We start from the raw sequence: 23,736 nt of genomic DNA, 5'->3' as shown, positions 1-23,736 counted from the left end.
AACTACAAAATAGTTATATTAAAGTCAGATATGTATTGAAAAAGCTTGATTTTTGTTTTCTTTACTCTTGCAGAATATTAATTACCAGTGATCAGAAATAACAGGTTCCCTTATTCTCATATTGTGGTAGTGGTTGAATAAAATGGTCAGAGGTAAAGCATCTTGGTCTCAGAGATAACACTGGCACAACAGATAAAGAGCAGAAAGCCACTTTGTCATCTGTGGCTCTGGGTGCTCGAGGGAGACAGAGGTAACTAGCACTATGTGAACTGAGCTCTTTTCTCTCCCCTCCCTGCCCACCCAAGTCCTGGCCACCATCCTGCCACCAACTTTACCATCCTCGTCTTTGTCTTTGCCTAATTACCAACTAGAGCTGGAACGAGGTCTGGCCAGTCATGGTTTGACAAATGAAAAAAAAGTGATACTGTACTGGCATTTGCCTGAAAAAGTTAAAGGAACATTGTTTTCAGAGACAATAATGTGATTTCTTGTTGCATCAAATGTAACAAACATCAGCTGAGCGAGCTGTTAATTAAGATTTCCTCTTTACAACATAGCTGCCTGCCAAATGGAGTTCATCTGGCCTTTTCTTTTCTACTTTACTGTTTGTGAGGAACCATAAGGAGGGCTGAATTAGGAGAGCTCTACCAGGTAGGCATCCCATGGTTTTCAGTGACAGCTTCTACTCTCCACTCCCACCCCACCTCTGTGTCTTAGTCCTGGTGCCCCTCTGGTTCTCAGTCTCCAAGGCTGGCTGGGCACCCCTCCTATTGCAGACAACGGTTATGTCCCCCTCACCACTTTATGTCTGTGCCCCACTTGAGGGCAGCGTCTGTGGTCTCACTGGCCTGTGGATTATTTTGAATTTAGGTTTCCCAAGAAACTTTTACCATTCTCTTATCTATCTAGAAGAATAAAGTTGGGGTTCTTAACCAGAATTAGGATTTTTACTAGAAATAACCTTTCTATAACCTCTCTATGGGGCAGGATCAACATGTAATTACAGAGATTTGGTCTTGGTCCAGAGTCACTCTCCCTTCATCAGATAAGACCCCTTTGCTTTCCTTGAGGCCCCAATTATTGCCTTAGCTTGGGATGTACACCCTCATTTTGCCTCACTGGCTTTTAAAATCCACATCAATGTGGAAAACATATCCAATTTTATGTGGATTCGCCGTATGTATATAACTGCCTTTGTTCTTTTTTCTTACTAATCTGTCTGATGTTAACATGGTTGTTCAATCCATCTGAGAAGAACCCAGAGGATAGAGGGACATTTCCTCTCCGCCCCTACAGAAGGAAAAATGAATATAAATGTGAAGCAAGCATGGGCAATGTTGTTCTTGTTGAAATGGAAAACAGAAGTTGAAGTGTTCCTTTTTACCACAGGACAGTGTCCATGGTTCTTCGTGGTGCTCAGCGCTCCTCTTGCTAGGGCAACCTCCTTCACTCTCGCCTCTGGGCTGCCTTTTTATTTCCCTGGCTGGAGCTGAGCTGCCTTCCAGCTCCACCTTCCTGCTCTGCTTCTAGTCATCGCTTAGACTGAAGGCCATAAAGTGCTTCAGATGACAACAGTGCCGAGGGACTGACAATACTTTATTAGGAAATCCTGCTGAATTAATTTTCAGGGTTTACCTGAAATTTAGTAAAACTCTTCCAAAGTTTATCCAGAAAAAAACGATATGTTGGAATGATCAAAGAAAAATTTTAGGTAAAGATTGTCATAAAAAGCATCTTCCTCAATCAAATATTCTTAGGCCTTAGAAGGAAGTCTGTAGAACTGAGGCTACCAGGTGGGGAGGAAGAGAACACGGGGGTACAGAGCCCAACAGCCTGCGGTGGTGGATGATGCGAGCCTTTGTGGTGGGGGGGAGTGACACACTTCTGAAGAGGTGTGATCTTATGCCTCTAAATTACACACAGTGTTGAAAATGTTACTCAATAAACCAACAAAAAAGCAAGTTTCAAAGACATTCTGTGCTTTCAGAAACACTACACAAGATAAGATGTAGAGAACGCACCAGATACGATACAGAAAAATAAATCCACATTTACATAGAAATCTCGCACAGTTGGCTGAAGTGAAATTAACTCAATATCCTCAGCCCGGAGAGAGAACATGTGTGAGAACATGTCCCTCTGTTTGTCAAAGAGGGACAAACAGCTGGACCATCCAGCCCTTCATCACTAATGGGCATGCACCCTGGGGTCAGCTTGGCACCAAGGATGTGAATCTGCTATATCCCCAATGGGTCTAGTTTCCTTGTGTTTCTCCTATTGTGTGGCTCTTACCCTACTGAATGTGGTTCTGGGATGTACTGTCACGTGATCTATATTTCAGGAAACATGAGCTTTGGACTGTTGAAATATGGGCTATTGAGATAATCAAGGTTATTTGACCTCTGGTCAAGTTTTGACTAACACTGATTCTAAGTTTAGCTATTATGTGAGATTAAAATGTCAGTAAGATGTGTGGAGGCTTGGGGTGCATAGGGTTGGGGGGCTCAGGGGGAGGGGACCTGGGGTTGCATGTTGGTGAGAATACAGGGCTATGATATATCTGTTGGAATTCATTCTCAAGTTTCTGAAGCAAGTACAAAATAAGAAACAGAAGGAAGTTAATGATTTAGTGAGTGGACAGTCTTGTTTTTTTCCCAAGAGACCTATTTCCAGCTGCAGTGAATTTGCCGCCCCACCCAGCTCTGAGCCAGGCCCCAGCCCCGCCTGCAGCCCCATGCCAGCAGCGCCTGCCAGCTGAGCCCACCCCACCTGCGGGCCCGGGAGGGGCAGCACCCACCTTTCACACTGTGTTCCAGTATATCCAGGTTTGCAGAAGCACCTCACGTTTCCCCCGTCCACAACACAGCCGGTGGCAAAACTTGAAGGGAGACAAAGAAAACCCCAGGAAAAGCATAACTCCATTGGCTTTGTTACCACAAAGAACTGACTTATGTCAAATTAAAATGGAAGCCCAGGGCCTGGCTGCTCTTTGTGTAAGGGAACTTTTGCCCACGGAGGATCGTAGAGATAATGATGAATTACTTCAGCTGACACTGGTGAATAAGCCATGAAGGACAAGGCATGAAGGACTGTGTTTTGTTTTATTTTTGGCCTGGAGAAAACATTCCTTCCCTTACGACAAAGCAAAGTAACTCACTTTGGAAGACCTGATTACAACAGCATTTTTCCAGGAATAATACGGAAGGAATAAAACATGTTGAGGCAGAAAAAAAAGAACAAAGAGCTCTGATTCTTAGGGAAAAAAAGTTTTTCTTCTTGTTTATTCTAGCTCTTTTATCCTGGGCACAGTGCCTTCTGGGAAGAAAAAGTGGACTGTTTTGGGAGGGGGGCAAGTGCCTGGAACCCCAGAAGGGACTATGGCAGGAGCATGCTTATCTTGACGCTTAGATATTTCTGTGGGCACAATATTCATGACTTTTATATTTTTCAAATCAAGTTGTGGAATTTCCTTCTTTCACTTCTAAACTGAGATATTTGACAAGATTTTTTTTTAAAGAGATTACAAAAAAGGCCGTTGCCTAGAGAAATGTCTGTCTGTCTGTTGAACAATACATGACATAGGGCCTCCCGGGTGGCCTAGGGGTTAAGTCTCGGCAATACCACCATGATGAACTAGTTCAATCCCCTGCCAGGGAGGTGACCCATATGGTGGTGCGGCAGACGTCTCTTTTTCTCTCTCAGTTCTCCCCTCAACAGTGCATTTCAGTTGATCTGCGTGTTCTGCTCCCCACTGTCTCCAGTGAATGCCTACACTCCAGTTCTTGTGTGCATAAGTAAATAAAGTCTTTTTAAAAAAAATAGATGACATCAGTCTGAGGGAAACTAAGTTCTTTTATCATTTGCTGCTAAGAAAATTCTAGTTTGGGAAGTTTCTCTTGGTCTATTTGTTAGATACAGAGTCACGCCTCCAAAGAGATGGTTAGAAATGTGTCAGCAATATTAACATTGCTGGAAGGACAATCAGATGAAAGTAGGGACTTATCGATAAATCTGAGAAATTGCCTGTTACTTCACTGCCTTGAAGCTAGAAGCTGACCTCGATAAGAACAATATGCTTTGCCACCAAAGATGAAAAGCTTCTCTGAGGCACTCTGGAAATCTTGCTGCTTCCTGTTCTCCCTCGCTTCTGTTCTGACAAGTCTGAGCAAGTATAAAGTGATAAACGCGTTCACAAATAAAGCCACAGGACAGGGCAGGTTTAAAGAGCATCAAAGGCACAGATAGCAAAGCAGGGCGCACATTTCAAGTACGTGTCTCCAGAAAAGCCACACTGGGGCAGGTGATTCCTGCTCATGTTAAGATGGGCCAGTTTCTCTGATGCTGTGCTGATTATCAATCAGGCTTGTGGTTCACGTGTGCTCCTAAGACTGTGCACTTTTGAAACTTTATCAGTATTTTCCTGATTTTCAAATCCACTTCGTTCCTTGCTTTATTTTGCTTGCACCACAGTGAACATGTCATGATGAGCAAGAATATGACAAGGTGCCAAGATGGAAAGAACAAAGATTGTTGTGAAAAGAAAATGGTGACTTTCCACCTACATAATCTATTGGCCATACTAGAATCTGAAGGACAACTCAGATGAGAGCTGTATGTGGCTCAAAACTGTTCTGTGGTTTCCAGAGCAATGAGGAGAAAATCCAGATGATTTCAGATAGCCTGCAAGGTGCTTTTTTTTTCTTTTCAAATTCTCTGGGCACTATTTTTTTCTTTTTCTTTTAAAATTATTTATGCATACAAGAGCTGGGGTGTAGGCCAGAGGTGCTGTGGGTGAGAGGATTCATCAGAGACAGAGTGGGGAGCAGAACAGGTGGACCTATGAGGGGAGCAGAGGCGTGACAGGAGAGGTCTGCTGTGCCATATGTGGGTCAGCTCCCTGGCCATGGATTGAACTCAGGCTGTCGTGGTGACAGCGCTGAGACTTAATCCCTAGGCCACCTGGCCCCTCCCCCCACCCCCTGCGGCTTGTTCTTTTTCTACATCTAACTGCTTTGGTGTGATAAAATTCACATACCATATATACTGTTCACTTAAAGTGTGCAATTCAATCATTTTTTTTATATTCTTGGAATTGTATGACTGTCATAATAATTTACCTTAGAGCATTTTTCACCCACCCAAAAACAACCCCACACCCTGTTAACATTCGCTTCCTATCCCTGCCGACCCTCCACTCCCAGTCCCAGGCAAGCATCAAAATACTTCCTGTCTCCACAGATTATTTCCAAGCTTGCACAGTACCTGTTTGAGTGCGGGCACGGGCAGGCCCTGCAGGATCCGTGGGTGGCACTTCCATAGTAGCCCTCCTTGCAACGCTCACAGTGGTCCCCAGCAGTGTTATGCTGGCAGTTCTTGGGACAGATGAACAGTACAATTAATAGGAGCCTATTACATTTTCACTACAAGGTCACTGTAATCACAATCACTCACACAGCTATAATTCATGTCTTCTGACTGTGCAGAGATAGCAGTACGCTCCTCACATACTTTTCCTGCCTGTTCAATCATTACTGGTGCTATTTTTTAAAAAAGGTGTCAATTTTGCCCTTCCATCAGCTATTTGGTGCTAGAGGCATGATGGAGTAGAGAGAGATTTGTGGGGCTCAAATGCCACTATCACATTTCCTGGCTATGAGTTCATGGGCCAGTTCTTTTACTTCTCTGACCAGTTTTATAGATGTATGATTTGCATACACTTAGAAAAACACCCACTTTCCAAGTTTGTGTGGAGGCTTTTAAAAAATGCACTAGTAAGTGTAAACCCATTTGCTTTTCCCTTGGAATTGTTTTTATGAAAATTAACCTGGTTTCATTTCACACTTCACCTAACAATGACACACAGAAGAGCAATAAAACTGAAATATTCTTAACACATGACATATATTAATACAACAAACGCTCCATTGTATCTGAGGAAACACTCAACTTCACACTAAGGTCCTAAAGAAATAAATTTTGTCTAAGCTTTTTTATGAAAATCTATTGTCACATCAAAATCAATGTCTAATGAAAGGTACTCTGCAGTAAAGTGTTGAGATGATACAACTTTGCAACAGAGCAGTCTACTGAGACTACACTTAATGGATGTTGTCAAATGTGTTGATTTTCTGGTATACTTAGCTCAGTATAACCCATCTTGGCATTAATAATAAAAATCGCAATGCACAAAATTAGGCAGGAAATCTCCCACTGCTGTTGGCACTGGCCAATCCAGAGATACTTGTGCTCATCATATGGACTGGAAAAAGGACCTTAGAAAATCTGCTCAGGTGCCCTACTTCCTGTGCGGGGTGACACTTCAGTAGGAAACCCCGGTGGCTGAGAGCTTTGAAACACTGGATGCAGCCAGGCTGGAAAGGCAGTATGTTTGCAGGTAATAAGAAGGTGCGGCACAGTTCTGGAGCAAAGCCTGTCCCCCACTCCTAAGGGTCAACAGCTTGTCCAGCTTCAGTACATCTATCCTTTCCCAACTTTTGAATTACACAGCTAAGAATTCTTTTCATATGTTTCCACATACAAAAATACCCTTGTGCTACAAACACAAGGTAAATAGTTTGGACAACTAGGAGGCCTTTAAAGTAGGATGCAGCCCACACATGAACATTTGGTCAACGGGAGAGCTGACCCCTACTCTGTATCCTTCCCCCCTTCCCAAAATGTCACAGTGGCCTCTTCCTGTCGATCTGGGCCCTGGGAACAAACCCCACTGTAGTTCATGGGACACAGAAGGTCACTCTGGGATGTCAGGTGAGGTGCTGACAGCTCCCTAACCTTTATTTACACAACTGCCCTGACTCCACATACAATAGCTGTTCTTTTGAGCTAGCTATTCACCTTCACACTGCGTTTTTTTTCTAAGATTTATTTATTTGTGCATACAGAGCTGGGGTACAGGCCAGATGTGTAGGGGCAGTGAGAGGATTCACCAGAGACAGAGTGCGGAGCAGAACAGGCCGACTGAGGAAGTACACTGCAGAGGGGAGCAGTGGGCAGGTCAGGAGAGGTCTGCTGTGCCATGTGGGTCACCTCCGTGGCAGGGATCAAACTCATACGGAAGTGGCTTTAGCTTCTTAGTGCTGTGCCTTAACCTGCTGTGCCACCAGGGAGAGCCCTGAGTTTTTAACTCCAAATTTAAAACATGGCTAGGTAGACATTTTTTAGTGCTATGTCTGTTTACTTCTGAGGTGAAAACACGGGAGAAGTCAGCATGTACAGTGACAGGAATTGTGGTGAGGCCATATGTATCCTGCTAAAAGCACTCTGAATATGGTTCTCCCAAGGTCTGGAGAGAGGGCTGAGGAAGGGAGTTAGTACCATGTTGCCGGAGAAAGTCCCATACATCTGAAATATCCCTCCCCACCTCGGTTTGAGAGCTTCTGCCCCAGAAGCCGTTCTCATTAGTCCTGAAAACTTAAGGTATCTGCCTACCAAGTTTCCTGGATTTTTTTTTTTAAGATTTGTTTATTTATGCTTACAAAACTGGGGTACAGGCCAGAGGTGCAGGGTGTCAGAGACAGAGTGGGGGGCAGGACAGGCAGATCTACTGAAATACACTACTGAGGGGAGCAGCGGGCAGGTCAGGAGAGGTCTGCCATGCCTTGTGGATCAGTTCCAGAGTGGGGATGGAACTCATGCTGAAGTGGCTTTGGAGAGCTTCATAATGCAGAGCTTTAACATGTTGCACCACCAGAAAGAGCCAGTTTCCTGGCTTTTTTACTGAATGAATGAGTGAATGAATGAATGTGTTCACATTCACTACCACGGGATGTGCTCCCCTAGTTCCATCTGAAACCCAACATCTCTTGGGCATTTGCTGTATGCCCAAGAATGCTGGTACTGGAGAACAAAGATGGAGCAGTCCCCTGATTGGGAGTATAGGGAAAACTGTGAATAGACATATTCAGTCTGTGGAAAATATGAAGAGAGCTGTGCTGGCATCCCATAAGCGCAAGAGGAGGGGCGGTGTGCTTTCCAGAGCTTCAGGGAAGGCCTTCTGGAAGCCATGATGCCTGCATGAGGAGAGGAGTGGAATCAACAGGGTGGAGAGGTGAGGGAAGTGCATTCCAGGCACAGGCGTCAGTGGCATGTGTGGGCAACAGGAGGCCGCTGGTGCTCTGGAGGGTGAAGGGCCAGAGCAGTGGATGCAACCAGAGAGGCAGCTGCACAGATCGAGGTGCCCAGAGGCCAGCCGAGCAGTGTGCACTCCTGAGGAGCCTTGCAGCAACTGTGAGTTTCAGATGAGTCATCCTTGGCTGGAGGTGAAGGTGGGCTCAAGTGTAAGGCACAAAATGAAAGAAAAGCAGAGAAAGAAGATTAGAGAAGAGGGAAGGCATATGGGAGCAGAGGGAAAGATGAGGGGCGGCTGAGGTAGCAGAAGGCAAGTGGGTGGTGGCGGGAGAGAGGAGAATATGGGGACAACGCGGCAAGGAGAGGCAGGGGCTAGGGAGACAGGGAGCCTGCCATGTCAGGCCCTTCAGTTTCCAGCACCCACAGGACACATGCTCGATAGCCCGCCCTTCCCCACTGCACATACACCGCTCCGCTGACAAGGTGTCGGGCTATTTTCTTTTCAAACTTGACACAACATGAAGATGGCACAGATGTGAAGCTTCCAAGTCTGGACATTGGCTTTAGACCTTGAGAGTTAGAGGCCAGTTTACAGAGGCATCTGTCCATATGTTAGCGACGGGGAGTCTCGTTATTGGTCTTTGAGAATGAGGGCTACGCCCCGCGCTCCCACACAGTGGCCATATTAGAGAAAGAACTGGCACTCGAGGCCTCCCATCAAGCTGCTAAGTGGACACAGGCATGAGCTCTACCCTGTGTGTGTGTTCTCATGGGCACAGTGCATGTACACATGTCCAAGCATGGTGCGTATACATGCACTTGTGTACACTCATAGATGCCCTGTGGACAGCAGCCTGTTGAGATCAGGGATTGTGCTGGATACATTAAACCCCAGTGACCAGCTCAGTTTCCTCAGTGACTCATTTCTAGATCCATATGGCCATTAGGTACAAGTGAAGACAGAGCTACAAAGAAAGGAAATGAGAAAGAAAATCTTCTTGTTTGATGAAAACTTACAAATTATGACTCACTAGGGATCCATTCATTAGGTGAATGACCTGCAGAGGAAACTCCCTTTGATCTTTGGCAGCTTTTATAAAGTGGACTCAACATCTAGCAATGGTTCAGTGACAGATAATGTTTATTTTTTCATTAAGGCATCTACCTGTGTTACACACAACATACAGAATGAAACAAACTATAGAAGACTACTTATGTGAAAGAAAACATTTCTCAGTGTCTTTTTTTCATGTTGAACTCACAAAGTTAAAACCCTCCAGAATATTCTGTCAGACTCTTTACAACAGTTTCCTGTCCCAGCCTGTCCCATCTTGCAGAGGAAACAATTCCCTGGGACATACTGAACTGGCTTAATACAATCTAGGAACTCAAATACTTGAAACACATCTAGCTGCATTACACAATGCAAAGGAAATCTGTGCCAGAAGAATGTATTCCAGAGAGCACAGCATAACTGGGGCCTCAGTATTTCTGGGGGTACTGACACTCCCTTCCTTCCAACTATCTGTTCTATTTTGGACAGCCCTAGCTATCAGGGGAAAGAATGCCAATGAGAGGGAGGAGGGTAGTAGGAAAAAAATGTTCTGTTTTAGGATACAACAGAAAATACTCCTGAGAAGATAATTTTCTATGGAAAATTTTTCTACAATATTCCAGGTTATTTTCCAGTGGACTAACCATTGACATCAAGGGCCTCCTGACCTATCATCTCACAAAGCCCACATTGTCTTGGCAGCTGTGGAGGTTTGAGTTTGACTGATCAAACATGTGCATTAAGCCTTTCTAAAGATTCCCTCTCCCAGAATGCTTTCTGGCCCCATTGTGCTCTTGACAGCTTAACTCCCTTTCTATATCTTCCTATCACCCAGCAAAATTGGAGTTTAAAGTTATGTCTTCAATGTATTATATCCTGGCAAGAGTTAAACCTCGGGATCCACCCATTCTTTTCACCTCATGAAGCAGAGGTTTAGAAACGAAGGTGTAATTTAATTGTTTAAACAGGTGTTCTCCAGTGGCACATGTTAAATGCAGGAAAAAAATGAAGCATAAAATAATGCAGCCTGATAGCTGTGCAGCCTTCTACATCTGCACAGCAATTTCTATGTAGCATTTGTGAAGATGAGTGACCTTTGTTGTCTCAGAGCCTTGCAGGGGAGAAACGCAGAGACACATATTGCTTGCTGGTAGCATCACGACATCAATGTACTTACAATACATATTCCTGAGTCATCCTGGCATCGGTTTGAATGTCTGTTGCAATTGCAGGGAACACACCGTCCAGTATATGAGCCTTTGCTATCCCAGTAGTATCCGGGGCTACAACCCTATTTTTGTAACAAAATCGGTTAGTCAATCGAAAAAACAAAAGTCATAACAATTCTGACTGTTAATCTTTCACTTTTTTAAAAGACTTTTTTTCCTTTAGTTGGTGGGTAGTTTTCTCATTCAAACAACAGCCAAGGTCACTTGCTTTCCTTGTCGGGTTCTGTTTTGGGCCTATGAAACACGGGAGATGTGTTAGGGGAATTCAGAGAAAGGGGAGCATGGAGAATGGGGTGTGGAAATGGGGTTTCACTTGTTTAGGGGCTGAGTGAGGGACAGAGTGATGAAAGTGAAGAGAGTCAGGATGGCAATCCTCTGCGGGGAGAAGGGTATCCTTTAGCAAATCTCCTCAGATTCTCTCTGGCAGTTATTTCCCCTCCAAGTTGGGCTAGTGGGAGTGGGGGTGGTAAGGGTACTTTGTTGGAATCACTTCATGCCACTCACCAGTCTGTAAGCAAGAGGGAGCCCAGAGGAGGGGAATATACTCATCAGAAACTTTCTGGAAGTTTGGTTCTGACTGAACACACAGGACCCAGCTTGAGGGAGTCTCCTCAAATGTGTCTTGTTCTCATTCACTGTCAGTTTGATTATTCCTGCCACTATGTTGTCTCCTTCCAGTGTAATACAAGTTATTTTTCATATGCATGAAAAGAATTACAATGTTTCTTCTGATGAACTGATGCCATTTTTTAAAGAAGTTTAGTTATTATTTTACATTATTATTATGTTGACCTCATTCTTCATTCTGTGCATTTTTTCATCTCAGTTCTTAAATGATTTTAATTAAGAATGCCTCCAATAGAAAAAAATGCAGTTATTATTATGCCAGACATTAAAAATTTAATTTCTTTCTTTAAAAAGTATATTTTCTTTATATAGCTGAGCAAATCAGTGCACGGATTTAAATCAGAGGCTGCCCCTTGTTTCTCTAACTAATTTCCTCTATGACCTGTTATTAGGCACCAATTTCCAATATATTTTTCCCCTTCAGTTATTAGGGACCATGTTTAGGCAAAAGAATGCATTACACAAAATTACATGACTTTATGTGTTATATGAATAGGCTTGTCTTAAGGAGAAGCAAAGTATGAAAGGAATGCTCTGTAGCTGAAAGCCCAACTGAGAGATGCATTTCAGCAAAATTCAGCCAATGATGGTTTGATCATACCTATACACAAACAACCTCTACCAATAATTATCACCATATTTCACATAGGCTTACAAAATAGTCACATTTGGTAAAGAACAGATTAGGCAAATGGATAAACATACCTGGCTTGTTTATAACAACATGACCAAGTAAGTCCTAATATGCTCTGGGGAGAAAAATAGACCCTCCTGAGTAAAGTTAAATTGTAATTTGCTTTTGATTTTAAAGAAGTGCTGTTTATTATGTATCATCTTTCAGTTACTGAAAGAATTATTTTCTCACCTCAATAAAACTCACAAACTCTCTATTTTACATAAAATTCAAGTAGATTGTGTGGGAGACATACTCTAAATGAAAATAAGTGTAGATTGAAATATCTTAGCAAAGGACTCTTTGCAACTCATTATTTTTAACTTTTGGAATAACTTTTAGAACAACTTTTTGATAAATGTTCACATACACATGATATTCCCATCAGGTTTCCAGGATTATTTCAGCAGTTAAATGCTGTCTTCCTCTGTGAGCATGCAAGACACATCCAGGAAGTATCAAGAGCAATAGCAGAGTCAGAAATGTTTCATGCCGGGCAAACTGAAGCATGTCTGTTCAGTATTAACACAAACCAGATCTTCACTTTTCTTGAACACAGATTTCACTGATTCTTGTGTCTTACTTTATAGGTAATTTTTTTTCCAAGCAGAATTTGAAATCCTACAAGCACTGGATTCTTTGGGTTATGCATGAAAGGGCACAAAGTTTCCTAGCCTCGTAACACCCCAAGGCATTTAAATTATTAGCTGTCTGGGCATTTCCAGATGGGCTAATGTTGATGGGGTTTGTGGTCAATAGCTCAGATGAGCGATCTGACAGGCACCCCGATAAACACTGCCAGTCTACATAACAGGAGATCATCAGCCCTTTCCCCAGCCCACTTATAACACATTCACATGGCACAAAGCTGGGGACCCTTCCTTATCCCAAACCCAGATGTTACCTGGCTGGGTTTAAACTCCACTTGACTTGCTTGCAGAAGACTCTGACCAGGAGGTTGAAGAAACTCTACCCTTTGCTGCTGTGAAATGTATCCCAGACACTGCCCCAGGACTGCCCCAAAGATCCACAGCCACTCCGAGCTCCGGGCAGACCACCTGACTGGCGGGGGCATCCTGTTCCCTGTGCGTCCTGCCGGCTGCGCACAAGCCTCTGTCTCTGCCTTTTATACCTGCCCTTCCTGCTCGGTGCCCAGGCCCGCCTGACTCAGGTGAGGCAGGCTGTCTGCGGCAGGAGGCCCCACCTGTAAACTTCACCCATGAGTCAGCCTGTGAGAGAACACACATAACAGTCTCACAGGGAGTGCGCGGCTCTGTAATTCCCTTGAGGTGGGGCAGGCATCACTTTCTACCCAGCTCACCCTGCAGACGGCACTGGCCGATTACAGCAGCTGGAAATCACAGGCTGAGTCATGTGCAATGAACACACCCTGGGCAGGAGAGTGGTAATCCTGAGGTTCATCTCTTTCCCTAGGGCTATGTACTTTAACAGGGCTAGAAAAGAGAGAGAAGGTGGGAAAAGAATGAAGGCACCTGTGGACTAAAAGTTACCTACAGGAATCCTTAGAAAATCATAGCAGCTGATGTGTGGTTCACCCTATAACCACATGGAGTTAGGGGCAACATGCAACAGAAATCCAAGCAGAAATTTTGACTACCCCAAAACGCAACTATAACATAGACAATTAGTGCATATTGTTATGTGCATTAGATACTGTATTTTTGCAATAAAGTAACTCCTCATTTTTAACTTTTGGAATAACTTTTAGAACAACTTTTTGATAAAAGCCAGAGAAAAGAAAATGTTACTCAGAAAATAAAAAGTAAGACAAAGTGCATTTGCAGTACTGTTTCGTACATCAATACCATAAATGTGTATCATCTACTTAAAAGATGAATTGTCTGTCTGTCAGTACCTACATGGATATCCTCTACAAAACACTATAATATTTTATGTATTACTGATGCTAGACTTTAAAAATGAAAATACAATGTGAAAAAATAATTTTTATTTGTAGGTATGATTCACACGTTGATAACATTGAGAGGGGATCCACTTAGAAGTAGACTTGTGTAATTCAGTTGTTCAAGGATCAACTGCTCATGTAGGTTAAAAAAGAAACTCTTATATGCAGCCCATACCAAGACTCCTGCTATCATGGAGTCAGGAGACAAAAACTAGGTGTCGCTCAGTCTAGCCTTTTTGGGTGTATGGAAGACATAGAATGACGGTGTTTGCTACTGCATAGTAAGTGCACTAACCACTATGCTTCTTTCTCTCTCTGATACTGACATGTCAAATAGTTCCAGTATCTGGTGCTTTTTAATCACCAGAGAACAAGTCAGGTTGACTGGGCCTTAAATCATGAGAACTTGTTTCAAGCTGGAGAATGGGACTGTGGTCAGAATATTCTCTGGAACATAACTCCACTGGAGATTGGGTGACTGTAGAGAAGCCCAGAGGAAAGAAGGGTGCAAGAACCCCACATCAGCTGCCTGGAAAGCAGGGACTCAAAAACCAGGATGCTGACTGGCCAGCTGTTTCAGAATTTGTCAGAAAGTACTGATTTCTACAATCACCAGGATGTTTTGAGCTTCTGTGGTTTTCATGTGGATTCTGGAACACTTGGGTTTCCTTTTACTTATTTAATATGTGAGGGTGGTCCAGGGAAGAGAGACGCTCTAGCCAGCAGGCCCAGCAGAAAGCTGCCTGATGCACGGAGTTCCCCAGACTTCCTGGCAGTGCCAGACAGTGGCCAGGACTTCCCCAGTGGGAATTTTATGCTACAGGAGGATTTCCTACCTGACATGAATCACCCCTGTGGTCTGGGGGGCAGGCACACATCTCCACCATATGTGCTCGCCGCCCACTTCCTGTGTCAGATGCTTCCTCCAGCCCCACCTCGCCCAAGGTGAGCCGCTGCGTCTCAGTGAAGTAGAGACCTCGCAGGCGCATGCCTTCCAGTCTAGACAGCACCGTCATCAGCTCTTCCCTGGACACCGGCGCACCACTGCTGGCGTGTCTGAAGTTTCCCTACACAAGAAACAGAGAGGCTAGGTCTGCCATCACTGAGCTCAATTTCAGGGGCTTCAAAAAATCAGACACCCACACATCACAGAAAAAAATTCCAAATGTAGAAGGAAACATCAAATAAAGACAGGTGAGTGTAAGATAGTGTATTTGCATTCCATTGTCAGACGGCCCAAGTCATTCACAAGAGCATTGAGGGGACAATGAAGGCAGGAAATAAAGAATAATGAAGTGAAATATCTCCCAGATTTAATACTTATTTTAAAATGCACTTTTGTTTGTGCAGTGAGAACCATACAGCAAAGAGGCAGAAGGAAACAGAATCGCTGCTTAGATCACTCATTAAATGCACAGGGTGGTGGCAGAAACCACAATCTTTCCTTGCACACATACACAATCATATTACGATGTTTATTTTTAGTTTGGAAAAAAAAAGGGCATGTAACACAAGTTACCATCGAACCATTTGCAAAGTACACAGTACTGTGAGGCTAGCTACATGCTGCTGTTGTGTGACACCTGTAACTTTATCATCTTGCGAAACTGAAACCATGTCTCAGTGCATAAACTCCCAGTTACTCCCACCCACCCCCCCACACACACACCTGCCAACCACCACTCCACTTTTTGTTCATTTTTGTATGAATATGACAACTTTAAATACCTACTGTAAGTGGAATCATGCAGTATTTGTTTTTTTGTATGGGTTTATACTTCACTTAGCATAATGTCCTCGAGTTTTATTTATGTGCTATCATATGACAGGATTTCCTTCTCTCTTTAGGCTGAATAATATTCTTATAAATAGTTCATATTTTCTGATTTATTTATGCATACAGAAATGGGGTATAGGCCAGAGGCGTGTGGCTGGTGAGAGGATTCACTAGAGACAGAGTGTGGAACAGAACAGGCACATTGAAGAAGGACACTGCTGAGGGGAGCAGTGGGCAAGACAGGAAAGGTCTGCTGTGCCAGGTGGGTCTCCTCCCTTGCCGGGGATTGAACTCAAGCTGAAGTGGCTGTGACTAGCTTCGTAGTATTGCGCTTTAACCCACTGCACCACCAGGGAGGGCCCGGTTCATATTTTCTTTACTCATTAATCTGTCAATAGACATTTCAGTTGCTTCTACCTCTTGACTACTATGAACAACGCCACAATCAACATGGGTGTTTTCTTCAAGATTCTGTTTTCATTTTCTTTGGATATATTCCCAGAAGTGGGATTACTGGATCATATGGTAATTCTATGTTTAATATTTTAAAGAACCTCAATACTGCTTTCCACAGTGGTTGCATCATTTTATAGTCCTACCAACCTTGTACCTTTGTAGAAATGTCTTCACATCCTCACCAACCATTGTTATTATTATTTTTTAAAGATAGCCATCCTAATAAATGTGAGGTGTATCTCATTGTAGTTTCAGCTTTTGGTTTGCATTTCTCTAATAATTAGTGATGATCAACTTTTTACGAAAAAAATCTGTACTTTTAATCTTTTTATGTTGTAGTCTCTTTTGAGCTCAATTTCTAAATGTTTAAAATTGGCATAGTAACATCAAATACCCCAGCATTAAGATAATTAGGATTAAAATAAGTTAAATTGCATAATTTATATAAAGTTTCAATGTAGTATCTAGCATGCACTTAATGGTCAATAAATGGCAACTGCTATTATTAATGGTAGCTAAAATATATATAATTTTAATTTATATTTTAACACCTTGAGGCATAATTTCCATATAATAACATTCCCTCATTTTGAGGAAAATTTTAGTAAATTTACAGAAGTGCACAATGATTACCACAATTTTAGATGATTACCATAATTTTAGAACATGGCCATTTCCCCTAAAAGAACTCTTGTGGCCATTTGTGTTACTAGCCCGACTCCTGAGCAACCAATCTACATTCTATCTCTATGGATTTGTTCATGCCAGAAAACTTAATTTCAATAAGTTGGCTTTCATTTCATTCCCCCATTCTTTTGTGCTATTATTGCCAAATAAATTACATATTTATTCACTGCATGTTTGTTCAAATAGATCCATAGTTATTCCTTTATGCATTTGTCTTTTAACTGGATTGGGGGGGAAAGAGTTACAAACAAAAGTTTTATTTAAACTACCTTTTTATTTGCCTGTGTAGTTAACTTTACCAGTGTTTTCATCTCTGATGCAGACGGAAGTTATTGATGAAAGGACACTAGACAAAGAACTACTGTCAATATTTCTTAAAAGGAAGCCAGGCTAGCAATGAATTTTCAGTTTTGCTTAGAATGGATGTCTTCATTTCTCCTTCATTTTTGAAGATTTGCTGGCTATTCTTTTTTAACAGTATATTCCTTTTAGCACATTGACTGTCAGCCACAGTCTGTCTTCTGTGATTTCTGAAGAAAAGCCAGCCATCAACTTTACTGGGCACCCCTGAATGTGAGGAAGTGCTTCTCTTTTGCAACTTTCAACATGCTCTCTGTGCCTTTCAGCATCTTTATTATGATATGTTAAATCTGTGTGGATCTCTTGTACATGTCCAACTTCAAGTTTTTTGAGCTTGAATATTTATATTCATAATTTTCATCAGCTTTGGGAAGTTTTCAGCTATTAGGTCTCATAGTATTTTTTTTCTCTTTCTTTCTTTGCTATCCTTCTGGCACTCCCACTATGCACGTATTAGTACATTTGATTATATCAACAGTCTGTTTTTCCTCAGACTGGAAAATTCAATTAACCATCTTCAAGTTTATTAGTTCTTTTGCCTATTCAAATCTATTAATGAGCCTTTAGCTTAGTCAGCTCTAGCTGCCATAACAAAATACCATATATGGATAAATTAAACAATAGGCATTTATTTTCTCACAGTTGTAGAGGTTAGAAATTCCAGATAAAGTGCCAGCCAACTCCCCTCCTGGCTGGAACTGAATTTTCTTCCTGGCTTACAGATGGTCACCTTCTCCCTGTGTCCAACTATAACCATGCTGGGGATCAGAGTTTCACCATATGAGTTTGGGGGTGACACCATTCTGCCCATAGTAGCCCTTCTAAGGAATTCTTCATTTCAGTTGTTGTACACTCTAATACCAGAATTTCTAATTGGTTCATTTTAAATAATTTATATTTCACTTATTTTCTATTTGGTGACTTTGTTTTCATATTTTCTTTAGTAATTTAGACATGGTATCCTTCAGTTCTTTGAAATATTTAAAAATATTGATTTAAAGTCTTTGTCTAGTAAATCCAGTGCCTGGACTCCTCAGAGACAGTTAACTATGTGCTGCTTCTCCCTCTCTCCCCTTGTAAGGTCCATACTTTCTTGTTTTGTTTTGTTTTGCATGTCTCAATGTTTTTGTTGTTGAAAACTTCATATTTAAAATAATAGAGTGTGGTAACTAGAAATTTTATTCTCCCATTCCCAGGACAGGCTGTTTGTTGTTGTTATTGTTACTGTTTTTTTATGTGATTTTTATGAACTAATTCTGAAGTCTGTGTTGTTTGCCATGTGTTGCCACTACAGTCTAGTTGGTACTAATGGCCAGTTAATTATTAGATAGAGATTTCCTTAAATACCTGGAACCAAGGGGCATTTTATGCATTTGAGGGGTGGAGGTGGAACCCCTTCAGCACTCAGACAGCTGACAACTCTTCTTTAGCTTTACTTTCCTGCATGCACAGAGTCAAGGCCAACCAGAGGTGCAAGCTTAGGTATTCTCCAGTCTTCCCTGAGCATGTGTACCTCTCTATATCCTCAGGATTATGTTGCAGTTTTTCTAAGACCTTGTGAATACCTCATCCCCGCAGCTTTAAACTTTATGATTAACCTACTGTTTGTCCCAATTTTTATCCATTCCCTCAGGCAACCATGATGCTAAATAATTGCCTCTATCTGATTTCAGTACTCCCAGGGAAAAGGCTTTCTTTGTGGATAACTCCAGTCAGGACCAAAAAAGATCATCTAGAAAATAAGATCTTCAAGAAAAAATCCAGATAGGTCAAAGCATGACAGTTCTTAGGGAACAGACCTTTAAAGACACTCCAATACCACTTTGCCTCCTCTCACAGCTGGCTTTCACCTTGACTGTGGACTATCGATTGTCAGGGCTGCTGTGACACATTATGGAAGTGGGTAGGAACACAGCATTGTGAATGCCATATGAAGCTTGCTGTTCTTACCAAGGTACATACAGATACTTTTATTGCATAGATGCTTTCAAGATTGCTGAAAATCTTTGGTTAGTTTCTAGAGTTCTGAAATAATTAATTCTGACCACTTGTGCTAGTTTTCTCACAGCTTTTATGGAAGAAAGAATTTTTGGAGGTTCTCAACCCACCATTTTTGTAGATCATGCTTGTATCATATAAATTGAATCTCGTGACATGGCCTTTTGTGTCTTGTGTAGGGAAACAAAAATCTCCCACTGCAAAATATGTCTTTTTGGCAAAAGTGTCACAGATATATGTCTGTCAAGGGGAGGTGCCATTTTCCTTGTCCCCACTTACTTGCAGCCATCTTGCATTACAAGTCCTAGTATGCCTCGAACACGACTTCCTGAGAAGGGAAGTTAAAGCACACTAGGGGGAGAACTGAAAGGCCAGGTGAAGGAATACAGAAGGCAGGTGGGAAGTCTCTCTTGTTTTTTCAGCTTTGACTTGCACTCAGTTACTACAGGGAAAGAGACAGAGGAGAGACAGGCAGTGGCAATTGGAAGAGACATGGCACATGGATATGAGACATGTGGAGAGATGATTCGTGGTCCTTGGCAGAGACAATGGCAGCTGGCATCTTGACTTCATTGTGGATTATATGTTTTATTTTGAATTTTGATTCCCTGCTTCTGTCCCAATTCTGTGGAAGCTGCCTAACTCCTTTCTTGCTGTTACTTGCCAAAAGGTACCTTAGACGGTGGCGAGCTTTTGGGCCTCAGCAGCCCCACTTTGAGGTGAGTCTATTTGGGTATTTGCCCTAAAGGGGATGAGTCATTTTGGGAGTTTTATTGGAGAATTATGAATAGAAAGTCTTTCCTCTCTCTCTATGCACACCGATTCTATTAAGAATCTTTCACACTGAGTCTGCTTCCTTTTCTTTAATGCATGCAGATGGCAAAATACTATCTAAAGTGCACATCCCTTAACAGCTTGGGGTAACTGGGTGCCCTTAAGTCTAAGGCTAACAAAAGATTTATTTCATAGAAGGAATCAGAAGGCGAGGTAGAGGCTAAACTTTTCTGAAAGATGTTTAAAAAGAAGGAGACTTTAAGGGCCTCTTCCTAGCTTTTCTTATATTTTTTCAGTGGAGAAGGCAGAAACTAAATCTATATATCTTTATCTAATATACTTTCCTTAACTAAATCTCCCCTCCCCTCCCAACCTTCCTGTTTTAGCTAAGTTATTTAAGATGGTTTCCAAAGCCATGTGGGCAAGTTACTTGGTTGTAACATGTACAGGAAATACATGTTACAACCAAGTATATATATATATATATATACTGCTTTATATATATATATATATATATATATATATATATAACTGTTACATATTACTATAATATGTGTGTATAGTATGTATTATGTATTACTGTTAAACTTTTTAATTTTTTATTTTATCATTCTGTCTATTATTTGCCAGTCTAGAAGATTCCAGAAAGATATGTGCCCTAACTTTTGCTTCTTTCACTCAGTATATTTTTGAGGTTCATTCATGTTGTAATAGGTATTGTGTAACAGGGTGGTCCCCAGGAAAAGGGGAGGTTCCAGGTTCCCTGCCCCACCAAAATGTGGATAGAGCTGAACAGGGAGAAGAACAACTTGGAAAGGAGACTGAAGAGGAAGGAAGCAGGATGGAAAGCCAGAAGGAGACCTGAGGGAGGCACATGGAGCAGAGAGATGTGAAGAAGTTTTCTCTTGTTTCTTGGTCCTGGATTGGTTGAAACAGATGTGGGTGAGAGACCCAGGGAGTGGTTAACAATGGCAGTATTTATCTTGATTTTGATTTTGCTCTTTTCTTCTCAGACTTGTCTGGCCATTTCTGACCTTTATCTATGGGTCCCGACCGGAAGGCACTTTAGACTTTTGACAGGCTTTCAGGCCTTGCATTGGGCCAGTCCCCTTTGGGTTGACTTTTGCCCACAAAGGGGATGGGTAACTTTGGGTGGTTGATTTAGAAACTATATTCTTTGTTTTTTCTGTACTGCACACCAATTATATTAAAGTTCCTTTCCATTAAAGGTCTTAAATGCTTTGTCTTGATGTGGCAGATGGCAGTACCTATTTAGAGCAGGCAGGTTCAGGGATTCAGGGGTGCCTCTCCTGGCACTGTAATAGCATCAATACTTTGCTTTATTTGTTGTCAAATAGTATTGCCTATAAAGAAGTGTTAAATGTGTCCACGAGTACAACTTACTTGAAAAAAAGTATCACCTTGAGGTATTAGACATATTAATAATACAAATATAACATGTTTTAAAGGGATAATTATAACTAAGTAGATAAAATATGGTATTTTATGAGCTTTCCTTCATTTATTATATTTCTCTTGATATTAGATATTTTTGTGGCATTCCTATCATTCATCTTGATAAAAATAGAAAAACAAGCCCATAAAGGAATCCTTATGCTGGGCCCCTTTCAGGCCAATTGCAGTTTCAACCTTTCCCAAAAGGACAACTTCTAACCCAATCAATCTTATTTTCCCAGTTAGCTCCAGTGAGATGATTTTCATAAGACTTCCTGCCTCTCCTGAGGGGAGATGGCTTATCTGAAATGATCTTTTCTTTTGCTAATAATCTTACCACTCTCTCTTCATCTATAAATACCCTCCATTTTGCGTGAGCCTTTGCAGTATCTAGATGGGATGCTATCTAGTTCATGAGTCGTTTAATAAAGCCAATTAGATCTCAAATGTAGTGAATTTTGTTTTTTAACAATACCAAGCTACTTATTGGACATTCACCAAATCCCAGGCACTGAGGGAGGGCTAAGGCTGAAAGGGAGCAATTGCAAGCAACCAGAATTTATAAGACAAGAATAATTGACTATAAAACAGAAGAGACAGCGTAAGCTATAAAGATAAAGGCCTGGGCAGATGGAGCTCCGTATATTTTATATAATTTGCATTTTAGATTTACATATGTAAATTTGTGTTTATATAAATATTTAAAATTCATAGAATACGTTTAAAAATCGGGATTATTCGGGTCCTCCCTGGTGGCACAGCAGGTTAAAGCGCAGCACTAAAAAGCTAAAGCCACTTCCGCATGAGTTTGATCCTCGCCCACCCCGAAGGTGACCCACATGGCACAGCAGACGTCCCCTGACCCACCCGCTGCTCCCCTCAGCAGTGTACTTTGTCCATCTGCCTGTTCTACTCACCACTCTGTCTCAGGTGAATCCTCTCACCACCCCTGCACCTCTGGTCTGTACCCCAGTTCTGTATGCATAAGTAAAGGAATCTTTAAAAAAAATTGGGATTATTTGAAAGTGTTGAGTCAGAGAACAAGAAGGATCACCAGGAAGCACTGTGATTTTCCTTTACCTCCACCAGCTGCACTCGCCCATGATACAGCCGGTCTGGCCTGGGGCTATTTGGATCCTTGTAGATGATGGACAAATGCTGCCCCTGTTTAAGAAAAAGCGGGGAGGTTTTAGTGCCTCGATGGGGTTGTTTTGAAGTTTATAGTTCATGTAAGAGCAAATTTCTATGGATCTCTGGAAAACAGGTGCAACATGAACAGACAAAAGAGTTAGTGATATGAAACAGAATAATAAAACCTTATGCCGAGCTTCTGCACAAGTAGGAAGTGGAAAATTCCCTTGACTGTAAGTGGTGAAAAAGATGAAAACGATATTTTAAACATGTGTTGCAGCAAATGCATGCAACTTTGCATGAGACATTGTTTCCCTACTGCCCAAAGGGCCACACTGGTAGCCAGCAAGTGCTGTGGTGGGTGGGGGAGGGAAGAAGGTGGGAGGAGGAGGTTTGGCAGCACCCAGCTGTGGGGCCAGGCAGCAGCAAAGCAGGCACTACAGGAGGAACCAGACCTGCAGTCCTTATCCCAGGACTCAGCCTCACCCATGCTCAGCCTCCAGCCCCTCGCCCCATCATATCCTTCCTCCTGAAGGATTCGGAACATAGCAGGATGGGGAGATCAGCACCCACCATCAGCTTGTCTGCTGCATTTCAAACCTGAGCTTTCATTCATTAGAACCAGTGTTTCAGAAAGATTACTGTCTGTAATGACAAGTCACTTAAAACCTAATCTGAGAAAGATGCTCCCAAGACAGCAACAGGTCAGTGTGTCGTGAGCCTTAATTATTTTCCATGATTGAAGGTAGAATTAAGATTTCTGGCCATCACTTCTGCCTGAATTCCCACAATTTTCACAGTAAACATTGGCAGTAAAGTAGAGGCATATTAATGGTCTGAACTTGAGATGCTCTGAAAATTAAGGAACCAAAATATAGCCCTGCCATGGAAGTATTTTTATTGTGGGGCTTTTTTCCTTAGACTGAAACTAAAATCTGTGCTGCTTCATTTTCAAAATGTTTTGCAAAGATTCCTCAGAGTTTTTAAGACAAGTTAGAGAACATAGTTAGTAAAAACAAATTGCCACACAGCAGTGTCTGAACACAAAGATCAATGGGAATGTGAGACCTGGAGCTGTGTTAAGATGTGCGAGACTTACTGGTCCACATTTACAGGAATGAGACAAGAGACCCTTCGAGAAGCTGTAACCGGATCAGTCATAGCACTAACGCAGAAATAGAGCATAGTACAGGCTATTGCATCCCAGTCCTTGTGTAAGGCACTGTGCTCTGCGTTGTAAGGGAGTAAAAGCAGGATGTGTCACCATCTCTGGCTTCAAAGAATTTTCTAGATGGCAGTTTTGTACTGTGTGCCTGTCACATAGTGTGTGGATGTTCCTTCAGCCTCTTTAAAAAACCTAAGTTGCGGCCCTCCCTAGTGGCACAGCAGGTTAAAGCACAGCATTAAGAAGCTAAAGCCACTTCCGCATGAGTTCGATCCCCGCCTGCCCCGGAGGTGACCACATGGCGCGGCAGACCTCTCCTGACCCGCCCGCTGCTC

The 23,736-nt window shown here is 42.2% G+C and overlaps 1 protein-coding gene across 1 annotated transcript in view; it reads right to left on the bottom strand.

The window, feature by feature from the left end:
* LAMA3 (laminin, alpha 3) overlaps nucleotides 1-23,736 on the bottom strand; it is a 207,773-nt gene that overhangs the window by 51,491 nt on the left and 132,546 nt on the right. Inside the window, exons 36-40 of the mRNA XM_012725781.1 lie at nucleotides 22,186-22,269; nucleotides 14,435-14,665; nucleotides 10,320-10,433; nucleotides 5,263-5,372; nucleotides 2,798-2,878 (exon numbers count right to left, since the gene is read on the bottom strand). Of these exons, the coding sequence (XP_012581235.1) occupies nucleotides 2,798-2,878; nucleotides 5,263-5,372; nucleotides 10,320-10,433; nucleotides 14,435-14,665; nucleotides 22,186-22,269 (620 nt within the window). The remainder of the gene's footprint in view (nucleotides 1-2,797; nucleotides 2,879-5,262; nucleotides 5,373-10,319; nucleotides 10,434-14,434; nucleotides 14,666-22,185; nucleotides 22,270-23,736) is intronic.

This window comes from Condylura cristata, unplaced genomic scaffold (genome assembly GCF_000260355.1).
Source record: "Condylura cristata isolate star-nosed mole 26May11 unplaced genomic scaffold, ConCri1.0 scaffold00016, whole genome shotgun sequence".
NCBI lineage: Eukaryota > Metazoa > Chordata > Mammalia > Eulipotyphla > Talpidae > Condylura > Condylura cristata.
The sequence above is the reverse complement of the archived record's forward strand: the minus strand, read 5'-3'. Positions and strand labels throughout refer to the sequence as shown.